The sequence below is a fragment of the Colletotrichum acutatum genome (genome assembly GCF_030867785.1).
Source record: "Colletotrichum acutatum strain CBS 112980 chromosome Unknown BDZ83scaffold_47, whole genome shotgun sequence".
Classification (NCBI taxonomy): Eukaryota; Fungi; Ascomycota; class Sordariomycetes; order Glomerellales; family Glomerellaceae; genus Colletotrichum; species Colletotrichum acutatum.
In genome coordinates, this window is record NW_026849041.1 from 157,804 (window position 1) to 172,461 (window position 14,658).

At 52.3% G+C, this 14,658-nt stretch overlaps 5 protein-coding genes across 5 annotated transcripts; all 5 read left to right on the forward strand.

Moving 5' to 3' along the window:
* The first annotated feature begins 2,097 nt into the window (after positions 1–2,097).
* BDZ83DRAFT_621540 (glycosyl hydrolase family 61-domain-containing protein) lies at positions 2,098–3,629 on the forward strand. Its single transcript, XM_060508273.1, has one exon. The coding sequence runs from the start codon at positions 2,406–2,408 to the stop codon at positions 3,399–3,401; it is 996 nt and encodes a 331-aa protein (XP_060364913.1). The 5' UTR covers positions 2,098–2,405; the 3' UTR covers positions 3,402–3,629.
* A 715-nt stretch (positions 3,630–4,344) lies between these two features.
* BDZ83DRAFT_651829 (heterokaryon incompatibility protein-domain-containing protein) lies at positions 4,345–6,245 on the forward strand (the record flags this gene model as incomplete). Its single annotated transcript, XM_060510482.1, has 2 exons — positions 4,345–4,452; positions 4,647–6,245. The coding sequence occupies 2 exons, from the start codon at positions 4,345–4,347 to the stop codon at positions 6,243–6,245; spliced, it is 1,707 nt and encodes a 568-aa protein (XP_060364914.1).
* Positions 6,044–7,281, forward strand: BDZ83DRAFT_621541 (uncharacterized protein). The gene is made up of 2 exons (XM_060508274.1): positions 6,044–6,925; positions 6,984–7,281. Exons 1-2 carry the CDS (start codon positions 6,260–6,262, stop codon positions 7,008–7,010), a joined length of 693 nt encoding a protein of 230 aa, XP_060364915.1. The 5' UTR covers positions 6,044–6,259; the 3' UTR covers positions 7,011–7,281.
* An 881-nt stretch (positions 7,282–8,162) lies between these two features.
* BDZ83DRAFT_792490 (uncharacterized protein) lies at positions 8,163–10,403 on the forward strand. The gene is made up of 2 exons (XM_060515762.1): positions 8,163–9,003; positions 9,063–10,403. Exons 1-2 carry the CDS (start codon positions 8,379–8,381, stop codon positions 10,346–10,348), a joined length of 1,911 nt encoding a protein of 636 aa, XP_060364916.1. The 5' UTR covers positions 8,163–8,378; the 3' UTR covers positions 10,349–10,403.
* A 2,396-nt stretch (positions 10,404–12,799) lies between these two features.
* On the forward strand, positions 12,800–14,658 carry BDZ83DRAFT_621546 (uncharacterized protein). Its single transcript, XM_060508275.1, has 5 exons — positions 12,800–13,181; positions 13,243–13,279; positions 13,329–13,396; positions 13,451–13,824; positions 13,881–14,658. The coding sequence occupies exons 1-5, from the start codon at positions 12,945–12,947 to the stop codon at positions 14,443–14,445; spliced, it is 1,281 nt and encodes a 426-aa protein (XP_060364917.1). The 5' UTR covers positions 12,800–12,944; the 3' UTR covers positions 14,446–14,658.

A 14,658-nucleotide genomic window follows, 5' to 3' on the forward strand; every position in this document is an offset into this window, starting at 1 on the left:
GGGACAACCAGGCTAGTAGACCCGCCGGGTTACACTGCCCGGGAGCCGATCGTTGGCGTCAATGAAGTTGAGACAACCGTCGCAAGTCAAAACCGCGCCCTCGGAGCTGATAGTAGGATCGTCATTCCAACTCACTGCTTAGTCTCGGGCACCTCTCCGTACGGTCGCATCGCGGGAAGCACGCACGGCACGCTGGGAGCGAACCCGAATGCTATTGCTAGGTTGGGTGACTGAGTCGAGTTGCTGCGATCATCATTACTTGGTTCGTCCCGTCAACGCTGTTATTGACTAGGAAGTGTGGAAATGGTCCAATAAACCAGTGTCGGTGGATGCCGAAGAATTTGTTGCGAAATATCGGGGCGCAATCGTTCACAATGACGATCTTGTGTGCAGACGGAGCAGAATCCGAGTATTTCGGGGGCGTCGACAGGTTCGGTCGAATAGGGAATCCCACCGGACGGCTCAGCCATGGAGCCCGATATTAGGTAGACATAAATCGACTATGGAGCCGGCTTTATTGTTCTCTGACGGGCATGGCCCCCTTTTTGATGGAGAATGGCTTGGGCAAGAGGAGGAACAGGAGAAGCATAACCGGAGGAAGCGGTTCTTTTTGGTCTGACTAAGAAATCTCGGCGGAGTTGCATGCCTGATTCGACTGGCATTTGGCCTCTGGAACGTCCGGACCAGCGCCGCTCGACTCGCTGAATTGGTTCTTAGCGAGTGCTGTTATGATATCTCGGCAGAGCGGCACTTAATGATCGCACTTTATTTTCACTTTAGTTGTGAAGCGCTGGGTCCGACTAGTAAGCCGTGATAACAACATTTGTCGGGGTTGATGCTAGTCTGGCCTGGCCTCTCTCCTTGGCCATCACACCGCAGCAAGAGAGGGGGAAACCGCAGAGCTTCAGTCAAGAACCCAGGTTGATCCAAGTCATTCACTCGGCTTTACATGCCGAGTTTCTGTTAACGACTGCTTTGCGACTGGGAGCTGCCGCCAAAAAATTGAAAATGCACCCAAGCGCCGTCCTCCTTTTCTTCTTTTCGGTGGGGGGCTTTTCGTCCCGTGTAAAGTGATCTGCGACAGGGAATAGCCGCCAGCTGGAGTTTTTCTTCCTCGCTGCGCGCCCCTGGACCCAGGTTTCAGGTGAATCCCACCACGGCCGCGTCGATCAGGAACCAGAACTGCCAGAACAGAGTTCAGAGTGGCATAACCTTTTTCGCGGGATCGCTCTTGAGACGAAAGTTACGCATATTGACTCTGGGGAAACGCTTGTCTATGACGCTGTTTACGCGGATTCAAATGTTTTTGTAATGGCTTTGTAAAGACGTTAAATTCCGGGACGGGCGGGACTGACCAAATGAAAGAGTTTCGAGTATTCGCTGGGTGAACCGAATCCAGAACTGTCAAGCTGAGGGCACAGAGTACCAATAAACGGGTATTGACAGGCAAACCGGGCTTGTCGCCCGAAATTGACAGCACCAAGTTCGCCAACGGCCAAACCCCGACAAGCCTTTCACGCCGTTGCGGGCATGCAGGCACAGAAAGCCGCCAGCGGCTAGGACGAATAAGGGCGACCACTGTGGATGTAGAACAATCTATAAGCGACCGATTCGGGGCTTCGACCAGCTCGGGCCAGGTTCACCTACAAGGGTATGTGCTGCAAGCGAGCTGTGAGTTTAGATGAACAGGAGCAGAAGGGGAATCGGCGCATGAGCCAAGCTTGGCGACTGTATTTCCACAGATTTCGACAACGTGGGCGGCTCGTGAGCAGCCCAGGGGTCAATGTCGTCAATCGTACTCTAGTTGCGACCCCAATCCAGGGGTGCTCGCAGGCGACGACGACGGTGTTTGGTGGGAAATGGATCCCGCGTACATGTTGCTCCAATGTTTCAAACGAAGGCCACTTCGACCAAATCGTCACTGAAGCCTACTCCTATCGTGTGATCCTGGTTGGGCGAGGCAACGAGGTCGAGCTCCTTTGGCCATCCTTGCTCTTTCACCACCCCTTTTCGCGCCCATGATGCCTGGACTGTTGTCCAGATGAGGGTAGTCTGCCATGATGTGGGGAAAAATCTCATCAGTAATATGGGTGGGATGATGGATCATGGCGGCTGACAGTCTTTCGTTCCCATCCTCTTAGTGCGCAAGGGGTGGTGAGATATCTTCGATATAAGACAACCATTTCTTCTCATCATTTTCATCTTTTCTCTATTCTCTCTTCGTTCTCAACCATCGCTGTGTCTTTTGTCATTGTACAAACCACTTTCTTTCTTTTTGAAACTTCACTTTCATTCATTCCCTGGTGGAAAATCAATCTCTTCATTTTCTTCCTGTCCAATCTTTCCAACCTACCGGTCTTCACCAACCAAAACCAACCAAAACCAACCCACAACACGAAATCAAGATGCGCTCCTTCGCTCTCCTCGCTGCCGCGGCCGTCGTGCCCCAGGCTATGGCCCACTACGTCTTCCCTACCCTCATCGTCAACGGTGAGCAGACCGAGCGCTACCAGTACGTCCGCGAGGCCAAGAACTCCAACTCTCCTGTCACCGACGTCACCTCCGACGGCATCGTCTGCAACATCGGCGGCAACGACGACGACGTCCTCGCAAAGACCCAGACCAAGGCCGTCAACGCCGGTGACGAGGTCGGCTTCATCGTCGAGAACGACATGGGCCACCCCGGTCCCCTCGCTGTCTACCTCTCCAAGGCTCCCTCCGGCGTCGCCTCCTACAAGGGTGACGGCGACTGGTTCAAGGTCTACGAGCTGTCCACCTCCAACATCACCGAGGCTGGTCTCCAGTGGGCCACCTACGTCAACAACGCCGGTATTCACAACTTCACCTTCACTCTCCCCAAGGAGGTCCCCACCGGCGAGTACCTGATGCGCGCTGAGCACATTGGCCTCCACGGCGCCGGCACCAAGGGTGGTGCCCAGTTCTACATCGCTTGCGCTCAGATCTCCGTCACCGGTACCTCCACCGAGACCCCCTCGCCCGTCGTCAAGTTCCCCGGCGTCTACACCGGCGAGGAGCCCGGTCTGTTGATCAACATCTACTACCCCGCCCCCCAGAACTACACCGTCCCCGGTGGCCCCGTTGCCTTCTCCGGATGCGAGGACCACACTGCCAACCTTCTCGGCCAGACCTCCGACGGTGACTGCACTGGCTCCGATGGTGCCACCACTCCCACCACCCCTACTACTCCTACCACCCCTTCCACCTCCGCTGCTCCCTCTGCCGGCATCCCCGACTACAACGGCGGCAACAGCACCAGCCCCGCTGAGCCCTCTGCTGCTCCCACCGCTGCCGCTGGTGAGGGTGGCGACTGCGAGAAGTCTGCTGCTCGCCGCCGCGTCCGCTCCATGCGCCGCAAGCTTGCCCGTGCTGCCTCTTTCTAAATCAGTAAAGAGAGTTGAGAGAGAGAGAGAAAGAGAGAAGTTGGAAAAGTCTTTTGGACATAAACCACTGAGCTATGCTATCACCACTTGGTATTAGCAGCGCTCAACACATTATTCTTGTACATACGTATGACTTAAGACACTGGATGTAAATGCGATTAGATATCGGGCGATCCTTTGTACAGAGGCGTCCTCATGTTTGAAATATGAGAATCATTCCATATGAAACCTGCACTTGCCATTCTCAATTTCCGTGACCTGCCCACACTTAACTTTGGAATAGAATGAGTGAGACGGATTGGCCATGGTACAACAGGATATGGTCAAAAGTCTTGTCACACAACCCAGCAGGCAACCACCTGCCGCCAATGATTACCCTATTTTTTCAAATGACTTTTCGAGTTCACACGCTGCAGCTCATCATTCTCACAGTCTTCATCTTTATGGACGTCAGTCAAGAGGTCATGATTTTGACCCGTTGTACCTTGGGGTAAAACTTATAAAAAGTATCGAAGGACTGACTAGTACCAGCTTGAGCCTACGTCTTGACGCTTGTGAAACCCCTCGATGCTGGTGTCTACAAGCCACCGTGGGGCTATACTTGAAGACTCAATCAACACTCTCACAATTGAGCACATGATCCTCGTTGTGTAATGCTCTGAGCAGAGTGTCTCAATCTGTGAGGTAACTTTCCGTACATTTTCTTCCGACAAGCGTACAAGCATCTGACCGATAACCAATCCTTTTCGTGGCTTGGTTTTGGAGGCACTTCGTGTTACTCACAACTCACTTCGTAACCCCCGAGCTCTGTTCTAGCTCGTGACACCATAAGAAATTCCTATCACCTCTTCCAATCGTTTGTAAATACCTGGAATGCGTTCAGTTCTTTTTGACGCGGCTGCGGGAACTAACATGAACATGCAATTCTGCACAAGACTGCAACATGCCTCCTGTAACGCAAGATGGTCAAGTGTTCATGCGAGAAGCGTCGAACGCCTTCATATCTCGTGAAACCTTCGTTCTTGTCACACAAATTGCTATGTACATGTATGTAATTATACGTTTAGCTATAGTCGCAGCATGTTTTAAGAGTTGCCATAAAGTCTGAGTCTAAGCATCGGTCTCCGCCGGTACTGATAGCATCGCATACACATCATTCCAACTCCTTAGCTCTCGTCAAAAGTTTATGCTCGTTACTGCTCTATCATATGCGAAATGGGTTCGAATATAATCGTTCCATACCAGTATTCGCCTTTGCGGAGCCTGGACTCGATTCGTATCGTCGTCCTTAACGCAGCTGCGGATGCCCAGTCTCCCCTCCAATGTTCCTTAGTTCAATACGATAAAGCGGAGCAGATGAAGAACTTCGGCACGAAAAAGGACTTTGAGGCCATCTCATACACTTGGGGAGAGGCGCCACCGTCCTGCCAGTTGCTGATTGATGGGTCATTTTCGTTCGACATCAGCCCAACAGTCGATTCACTCTTGAGAGCTCTGCGACAGCCCCATACAACCAGATCTCTTTGGATTGATGCCATTTGCCTCAATCAGCAAGATACCGGCGAGAAAGCGCAACAACTTACTCGCATGGGCCGGATCTACAAAAGAGCGAAAGAAGTCCACATATGGCTCGGTGACCCAGACGACAAGACAGCAGCAATCTTCTCTGCCATTCGCATGATGCAGACGATCCCAGACATAAAACAAGTGAAAAGAATGGCTGAAGCAACATTGAAAATCACTAAGAGCCAACTTGGGGCTGATCACATCCTTCACCTCAAGCGCTTCCTCTCCCGGCCTTGCTTCTCACGCCGTTGGATCATCCAGGAGGCGTGCTTAGCGAAAGAGGCCAAAGTCCACTGCGGAACATCCTCTCTCGGTTTGCCTTGGTTTGTCGCTGTTGCTCGGCGTCTGGAGTGTATCGAACAGCTATACGGGTTCCAGTACCACTACCAGATTCTAATGATGAAGAGTTTGAGCGAAGAGCGGAAGCCGATCCTCCAGCTACTCTGGAATTTTCACGCTGCCAAGTGTAGGGAGCCAGAGGATCGGATTGCTGCTTTATTCGGTTTAATACCGGATCATGAGCAAATCATGGACCAGCAAAGTTACCTTGATCTTCGACAACACTGGTCAGTTCTGTACCGAAGGCTCGCACTGGCGATGTTCCAGCGTGGTCAGAAGACTGCTTTACAGATGCTCCTTCACTTGGCCGAGTTCGGACCGCTTGATGAATTTGACGATTATTACCCGTCATGGGTTCCGAACTGGACCAAAGAACGGCGTAGAAATCTACCATTCTACAATATGAGCAGCAATGTCGATGCCTTTGACTATCCCGAGAAGCCTGGGTTTCCAGAAGTTGCTGTTGTTATGGACTTGGATCACGCCTCCACATTCGCCATGCCACATGTCAACCCTATTGGAGACGAGTGGGTTGTGCAAGAGATCACCGTGGGAACACCAAACTGGACGGATGATCGTACCACGCGGTTTTTGTTCAAGCAGGATCGAATATTCATCCGCTGGTACGATTCCTCGGGTGGCCGCGGAGGCCGTACTGTCGACAACTTCATGTTCGCGGATGCACCTAATGAGTACCCCGAGTCCTTCTCTCCGTTGCATGAACTCGCCATTCTCTGGCGCAAGTTCTTCCCGCCTAACTTCTCATACGCGGAAGGCGACTCGGAGAAGATTGAGACCATTGCGATGCTATTCGGGACGATATTGCGCTTTCGCAACCCCGCCAAGACACCGCCTGAGCAGAAATCATCCAAAATACCCTCAAATATCTGGGCAAGCTACAGCGACATCAACTCACCTCCGACCAGGCAAAGCTCATAGACCAAATTTACTCAATGATGGAAGAAAATGTCTTCTTCAGTCTAGAGCCACGGGACCTCCCGGAAGACCTGAGCCTTTCATTCAGATCTCGGGGTGAATACGGCTTTGGCCCTCGCATTCTTGTCCCTGGGGATATCATGATTCCTGTTTGGCGCCTCCAGGAGGATCCTGCCAGGCGTTCGTGCATCATGCGACGTGACGAGACGGGACGACACATGGCCACTATGTTGGTAGTGAGGATTCAGCGTGGACCTGAAGACATCCAATATTCCCCTATGCCTTTTTCTGCTTTGATCGATCCAGCAACTGGAATCCCCGGAGAAGCACCGCATGTGAGGCGGATGAGGTATCCAAAACGGAGTAAGCCTTACCCAGTTGCAAGCCCCAAAGAGCCCGCTCCAGAGAGCGCGGCTGAACCTGGTCAGCATGGGGTGGTCGGAAAGCCGGTCAGAAGAGGTCGGGTAATTGGCATGGCGGTATGTGTTACGTCCGATGGTACGAAGCGATACGCTGAGCATGACATCCGTCTCGAAGAGCAAATGCATAAAAATCTGGATGTAGATCAGCCCTGCCTCATTGAGTTGCACTTAGTGTTTTTCCAGAGCGGGATTCTTTGGTCATTCTCGCTACTACGTTGTCTTACATGCGTTACAATACTACTACATGTTTTAAAGAGTCAACTAGATACGTAAGCTCTCGCGACACCTGTACTCTAGCTTGAGAGAATCGGATACTTACTCTAGGTTTGATATGAATATTCCCTGATGGATGTGATGAAAAAGCTGTTTTCACAGTTAATGAGAACTTGAAGAATGAATCGATGAGAAACCTATCGACAACTATGGCAATGGCTTTAACCCCACTTAGCACTGAGCTATTATGAAGGAATGTCACTGAATAGAGTCGCCCTGCCTTCCGATGGCCCGACATGCAGATCTCGTAGATCTCGAAACTTGCAGACACTCTTGCATCGAGAGGCCGTCAGGTGCATTCCCCCAGCTGAACCACTATGCAGCTGAGAGGAACTGTCGACTAGACTACCTCTTAGCCTCTTATCTAAAAAGGCGCCAGACAGCTAGCGGTTGATGATTTGGAAAACACCACCCGGAGCCGCAACGGGGCGGCAATGCGGAACCGCAACGCCGCAACGCGGAAATGTGCTTTACGGACTTAGCTTCCTTTGCCCCGGATTTTTCATGCATGATCCCGCGCCTTTCCCCGCACTCAACCCCCACCGACACTGTGATCTGAGGCAAACCAAAAGGTGCCGGGAGCAAGGACCTTCTGGCTCTTGAGCATCGTGGGATGAACGGTTCAGGCATGTGTAGAGCCTTTCAAGAGAGACGTAGATCAGATCATCACCTTTCAGATGGAAATATGCAATCCATCCAATGCCCAAACCTTTGGGTCTCTACCAAAGCTTGAAGCAACCTCACATAGTCTCTAGATCTTGGGAGACCAACAATCCCTTGCCAACCCCGCGACCTTAAGTGCGGAGAAGCTCCGTTTTAGTTGACTTGGAGCTGCGTCAACGCCCCTCAGTCTGGGGTAATTCGAGCCGCCGACGGGTCCAAAGAGCCCGTATCATGGCAGAGTTTAAGCTAATCCATCCAAGCAGAGCGCGTCCAACTGGGCAGAGCCATCCTGAAGCTCTATGATTTGCCCGCTGGACCACCCTCGAATCCCCCAGTTGCCCCGTTCCCCCACATTCGAGGAAGCCGGTTGCACACTATCGTCTGCAACTGAGAGACAATGTGCGCCCTTTGGCGCCTCCAAACTCCACAAACCGCTACGGATGGGAAAACTGTTGAGAGCTAATGCGGCACAGCAAGACGCCATTACTTCGTGGAGTGTGTGCGACAGAGTTTCGTTTCTTTGCCCGATCTATCCCCGGAGAACCCCCTCAGAATGCGTTGTCGCGTCGAAAGCTGTCAGGTGATGTCACGACTCAGCCCTCCGGTGCGGAGGAAGGGAAGCTGTCACTGGGGGTGAAGATCTCTCGTCCTGCATAAAGTCTCCTTTGTGACCCTCGTTTGAAGGCATTCCCACATCAATCCTCGCCAAACGCATTTGCAGGCAGACCACCAGATACTACAACACCACCTTCAGCCAGTCACCACATTCCTCGAAATCATGGCAGGCAGCTTTGCGCGAAGCGAACGGATCGAGCCGGGCTCAGTCAACCTCCCGCCTCGAGAGTATCCCCCATCCGTTCGCTCAACATCGGTTGATGCGGGGAAGGCCGCGGCAGATATCATCAACGGCTTTAACGCGGCACTGAACTCCAAGGACTACAATAAGCTCGCACAACTCTTTGTCGCTGACGGCTACTGGAGAGACCACCTAGCGTTATCATGGGATCTCCGCACCCTCAAGGGCAGGGAGAAGATCCAGAGCTTCCTCGGCGAGGCTTGCAGGCTAAAGGAGGTGCAAATCGATACTTCCACTGCCTACAGAGCACCTCACTTTGCGCCGCTCGATGCTCATGGCAAGGTCCAATGCCTGCAATATTTCATCAAGGTCAAAACGGATGTTGGACCCGGTGAGGGTGTCGTGCGCATGGTTGAATCTGGTGATAAGTGGGAGATCTTTACATTCTTTACGACTTTGCGCGAAATCGCGGGTCACGAAGAGCCTACTCGGCACCGACGAGAGAAGGGTGTTGACCACGTCCAGAAGCGGGAAAGCAAGAATTGGAAGGAGAAGAGAGACGATAGCGTCAACTACGTTGACAGCGAGCCTACGGTAGTGATTGTCGGTAAGCATTTTGACCTCTAGCACTCGGCTTTCCGTCGGACTATATTGACAGCTATCTAGGCGCCGGCCAAGCTGGTCTCACGATTGCCGCTCGACTGAAGATGCTCAAAGTCAACGCCCTTGTTGTGGACAAGCATCAGCGCATCGGTGACTCTTGGCGCAAGCGATACCACCAACTTGTTCTCCACGACCCCGTTTGGTACGATCACCTACCGTATATCAACTTCCCAAGTCACTGGCCCGTTTTCACGCCCAAGGATAAGATGGGAGACTTCTTCGAGGCGTATGCCAGCCTTCTCGAGCTCAACGTCTGGATGTCAACAACACTCACAAAGTCATCGTGGGATGATTCCAAGAGGCAGTGGAGCGTCTCCCTCGACAGGCAAAAGCCCGACGGATCCAAGGAAACTCGGACTTTGCACCCTCGCCACGTCATTCAGGCGACGGGTCACTCTGGCAAGATGTTCTTCCCTAGCATCAAGGGCATGGACAAGTTCAAGGGAGACCGCCTCTGCCACAGCTCCGAGTTCCCGGGCGCGAGGCCCAATTCCAAGGGCAAGAAGGCCATCGTCGTCGGTTCATGCAACTCGGGCCACGATATTGCACAGGATTTCTATGAACAAGGATACGATGTCACCATGGTACAGCGCAGCTCAACCTCTGTCGTCTCCTCAAGCTCAATTACGGATATTGGTCTGAAAGGTCTCTACGACGAGGACTCACCTCCAGTCGACGACGCCGACCTCTGGCTGTGGAGCTTGCCCGCCGAGCTCTTCAAATCGCTCCAAGTCGGAACCACGGAAGTACAAAATGCCAACGACGCCGAGCTCCTCTCAGGCCTCCAAAAAGCCGGCTTCAACCTGGACATGGGACCAAGCGGAGGTGGTTTCTTCGTCAAGTACTTCCAACGCGGCGGTGGCTACTACATTGACGTCGGATGCAGCCAGCTCATCATCGACGGCGAGATCAAGATTAAGAGTGGGCAGGAAATCACAGAGGTTCTCCCTAACGGCCTCCGTTTCGCGGATGGCTCGGAGCTGCAGGGCGACGAGATAATCTTCGCGACGGGATACCAGAACATGCGCACCGAGGCGCGTAACATCTTCGGCGACGAGCTCGCCGATCGTGTCGGCGATGTGTGGGGGTGGGATGAGGAGGGCGAGTTCAGGACCATGTGGCGGCCGACGGGGCACCCTGGCTTCTGGTTCATGGGCGGCAATCTCGCAATTTGTCGGTACTACTCCAAGATTCTGGCATTGCAGATCAAGGCGGTGGAGGAGGGGATCGATCAGAACAAGAGCCACACCAAGACTTTGGGAACGGCGGGAGGTGTTCCTAAACTGTGAAAGACATGTACTGCTTGCTGTGTTTAATCAAGGCGTAATGAATTTCTCTCCGAAGCTCTTCCACTTGAATTCGTGATTGCGTCCGTCTCCCTGCCTGCTGTTGTCATTGTGACTGCCGGCCCATACCGCCGTCCGCGACCGCTCAACGCCGGGAAGAGGCGGACCCGAGTGGGGCTGATTTGGATAAGGTATTCGGGAGAAAGCCTTCTCGTGAAATCGGAACTAGAGATGTCCTTTGACTAAGGAAGATAAGATGGGTTGGAATCTTGTTTTGTTTGTTATCCATGCCTACATTAGCCTAGCCTAAGGATTAGTTTACTGCCCACCTGGTCTGTGTCGCGGGCTTTAATGATTTCATCAATCTTCACAGCTCGAATTTGTACCCAGGGCCAAAAATTCAACCCTTTGAGTCATTTGACCCCAGGTTTTCCAGTTCGTCAGCGGCGGTCTTCCCGGATCATCGATACTCTTCAGTCTCAATTGCATGAGTTCTGATCAAAGTAAAGCAGTCCCCAGCTTGAATGGTATGCTCACATGGCCCGTGGGGCTGTCTTTGAAAATTTGCGATGGCAATCAGCAAAACATCGGCAGAGTGGTGATCTGCGATTTGCAGCATGGTTTCGGGCGGTATTTGTGGATATCTTCGCCCATCCCTGGTCAATATTCATCCCCAGCTACAACCTTGGCCCCCAAAAGGCCCTCGATTGTGGAGTATCGTCTCTTACTTTTGCATGGCCGCTAGGTCTCACGACTAACGAGAAGAGATCGTCAGTCGGATGGAACTGCTGAAAGTTGCCGCATTCCCTATTGGGACTGACTGAAGAGTCTTGAAGACCAATTAGGCGTTCTGAACGCATTGCCGTCTCCTTCAGGACAAAGCTAGGCTAATGCTGCTGGCTCATCTGTTGATCTAGCCTAATCTGATGTAACCTATCGTACTCACATAGTCATATGCGTACTTCCTGAGTTCACAAAGGGCTTGGATCATCGGCAACTTCCCCTGTCAATCTTTATTCACTACCCTGCACCCGATAATTTCAACGATTTTCATTAGACTACCGGTGTCTACTGAATGACGAAATCCCACCTGGCTTTTGGTCTCGATAGGGCTTACCAATGATCTTGGCACAATGATCTCCCCCGCCTCCGTAGTAGCCGTTCTTTCCGGCGTGGAGGAACGATGCCTGTCGTCTGGTCTCAAACTGCAGTTGATCGGCGCTTGAATTGCGATCTCGAAGGGTTATTGCTCACTATTGAACTCTGCCAAGATCACAAACTCACACATGATGGCTGATACGCCGATACAGCTGTACGGAAATTTCTCAACCCTCAGGAAGCTCCTGAAGTTTCTGCATTTGCTGATCAATCTTGCCAAATACCACGTGGACTTCGCGTGTCTGCGCCATCGCCGAGCTACGGTTTCAGAGCTGCCCAGGACGTGCGCGTGAGGCAGGCCTCCAAGAGCGACCGTTGACGCTAGAAACGAGACCAACCCACAGACATTTGATCCAAGGCGCAACTCAAAGCGTACCATTGGGCGGGCGCCCGCCAAGGTTCCACGCAGGAAATGAACACAGCGAAAGAAGAAGTCGGTTTGAGATCGATGATACACACTGTTGCTAGTGCCGACGTTGATGGTTGCACGGTCGGCCGCGATCTGTGACAGCTCCCGGTGCCGACTCAACGGCGTCGATAAAGTATTCTGCTCAGTCGGCGGCCACACACAAACGAGGCCAAGTCCACCTTCTCAAGCCACCGGATCTTGCGGGAGTCTTCATCCGAACATGCAAAGGCCACCCGAACTGGCGACAGTCCGCTCTTCACTTCAAGGTTGCGTCGAATAAAGTTCCGAGACTCGGCTACACGCAGGATTCGTGACAAGCAGTCTGGTCGCCGATTGGTACATTTCACATACCGCGCTACGCATTCCTGCTGGATTCAGGGGCAAGTTCGGGCCCTATGTTCTGCAGCAATCCTTCAGACAGGCATCTAGCGATCTGTAACCCAGTCGAGACTGCAGCCGCAATTGGCTAGTGAGTGCATCCGGAGCACCTCCCCCTCCTCATGAAGTTGCGGCCATGTCGGCCTGCCACCTTGCGTGTCGAGTCTGTTGGAAATCGGGATAGAGGTCGTATACATGGGGGGTTGGCCCTTGCATCGCGACGCTTGGCGGAATCTCATTCCCTTCCCCGGATTGGTTTCTCACGGCTTCATCATGGCCGATCCCTGTCAAAGTTGCCTCGAGGGCACCAATGCTACCCCACGGAAGATCTTGGGCCATCGACTAAGTGACTAGTGCGCGCTCTCTTCCCACTCAGCCTCTATTACGACGTTCAGCCGAGTGGGAGTATCCATGTCCGCAGAGATGACCCAACAATTCGAAATTTGCACCACTGCAGGTGAAAACACGGCCTGTGGCTGCTGGGGTTTCGATCTGAGGTGGGCAAATTTCCCAGGCGAGGTGAGAGAATACAATAAGGATGACTGAAGGCCTATGTTCTTCAATCACAGATGAAGGCTTGTTTCTTCTTTTTGGTTCTTCACAAATCAGCTAGCATTACGCCACCTACGCACGTCATCTGAAGGTCTAGTAGACATGGCGGCGGCAAACGTCCTCGTTAGAAACCTCAACGCGATACAAGAGACTCAGCAACAGGCCTCCGTCAGCACCATCGACCATGCCCTCGATGGCCAATCCCGATTTGGAGAGATAGTTGCCATTCTGGCTGTCGGATCAGTTCTGTCGACTGCGGCGGTTAGTCTCAGGGTTTACACTAGGGTCAAGATGCTGCGAACGTTTGGGCTGGACGACTCGGTGATGGTGGTTGCCCAGGTGAGCAATAACATCGTCTTTCTGAGGCGTGGATTTGGCGGCTCATTTCGATACTTTTCAGATGTTTCTCATTGGTTCAGCTGTTGCCATCGGTCTCGGTAAGTTCAAAGAACACCTGAGTCGGAACCTCGACTAATGACTCTCGAGAAAGCAAATGGGGTCTTGGATTTCACTCTTGGGTTCCTCCTCCAGAGGACTACGTTCCTTACATGAAGGTAAGATCCATTGGAAACACCCTTACTCAGGACCTGTACTTACAATAATATCAGTCCTTCTATACTTCGATCATCGTGTACAACATCGCGACCTGCCTCGTTAAGGTCTCTATCTTATTACAATACCGCCGTATCTTCGCCATCGACATTATGCAGAAGTTGACGCTGTGGGGTCTTGCTTTCATGATCTCGTGGACCGCCATGCTATCCTTCCTTCTCCCTATGATGTGTCTCCCCGTAGCCGCTTTCTGGGATTCGACCATCGAAGGCCGCTGCATCGACTTCCTTGCCATCTGGTACACCATGGCCGGAGTCAACCTCGTAGCCGACTTTGCCATTTTCAGCATGCCGATTCCGGTCATCAACTCGCTGCAACTCCCTCGCAAGCAGAAGCGAATGTTACTCGTTGTGTTCTGTCTCGGATTCTTGTAAGTTTTCATCCACACTCCCCTGATAGTTATTATTCTAAATCGTCTTTCAACAGTACATGCATCATCTCTGCACTCAGAATCCGAACTCTCCGCGTTGCTGCAGATACCAAAGACCCTTACTGGGATAACGTGGACGCCGCCACATGGTCTTTCCTCGAGGTCGCTATCGGTATTCTGGCGGCATGCCTTCCTACCCTCCGACCGATCTTCGTTACTCTGCTGCCACGCCTCTTCAACGCGTCTTCACTGCAGTTCAGGAGCAGTGGCAGGCCATCGAAATACGGCAATCCTTATGCTCAAGCAAGCGAAGGCAACAACAGGGCTAGTTTCATGCACGGGCTGGGATTCCATCGACCTATGAGCAGCACAGACGGATTGAATCGCCAAGACGGAGTTGAGTTATCTGGCCAAGAGACCGAGACGTCGGCTGAGTACACCGTCAGCGTTAGCACAGGAGCACCCGAAAGCCTCGACAAAATGTCCCGAGTGAAGAGCAAGAGGGACAGTGTGATGGATGGGCAGCACGTCCGCGGACACATTCGGACTACGACTGTGGTGACTCAGGAGGTTACGTTTGAGAAGCCTTCTAGTGCCAAGTCGAACCCCGACCAGGATTGAGAGGATGAGTTGTTTCTTTTGTGAAGGTTTATCTTAGTCATACTGATGAGAGGATGATGTGTTATTTTTCTTGTGTCTTATTTTGGTTCATGTTATACCCCATTTTTACCTCTGCTCATTGTCATTCGTTTCTTTTGTTAGTCAGAGGTCTTGTCCAAATATTTACCTCCTGCGCGGGTTCAAGCGTAGTTTTGCAAATCTAATTCTATTTGT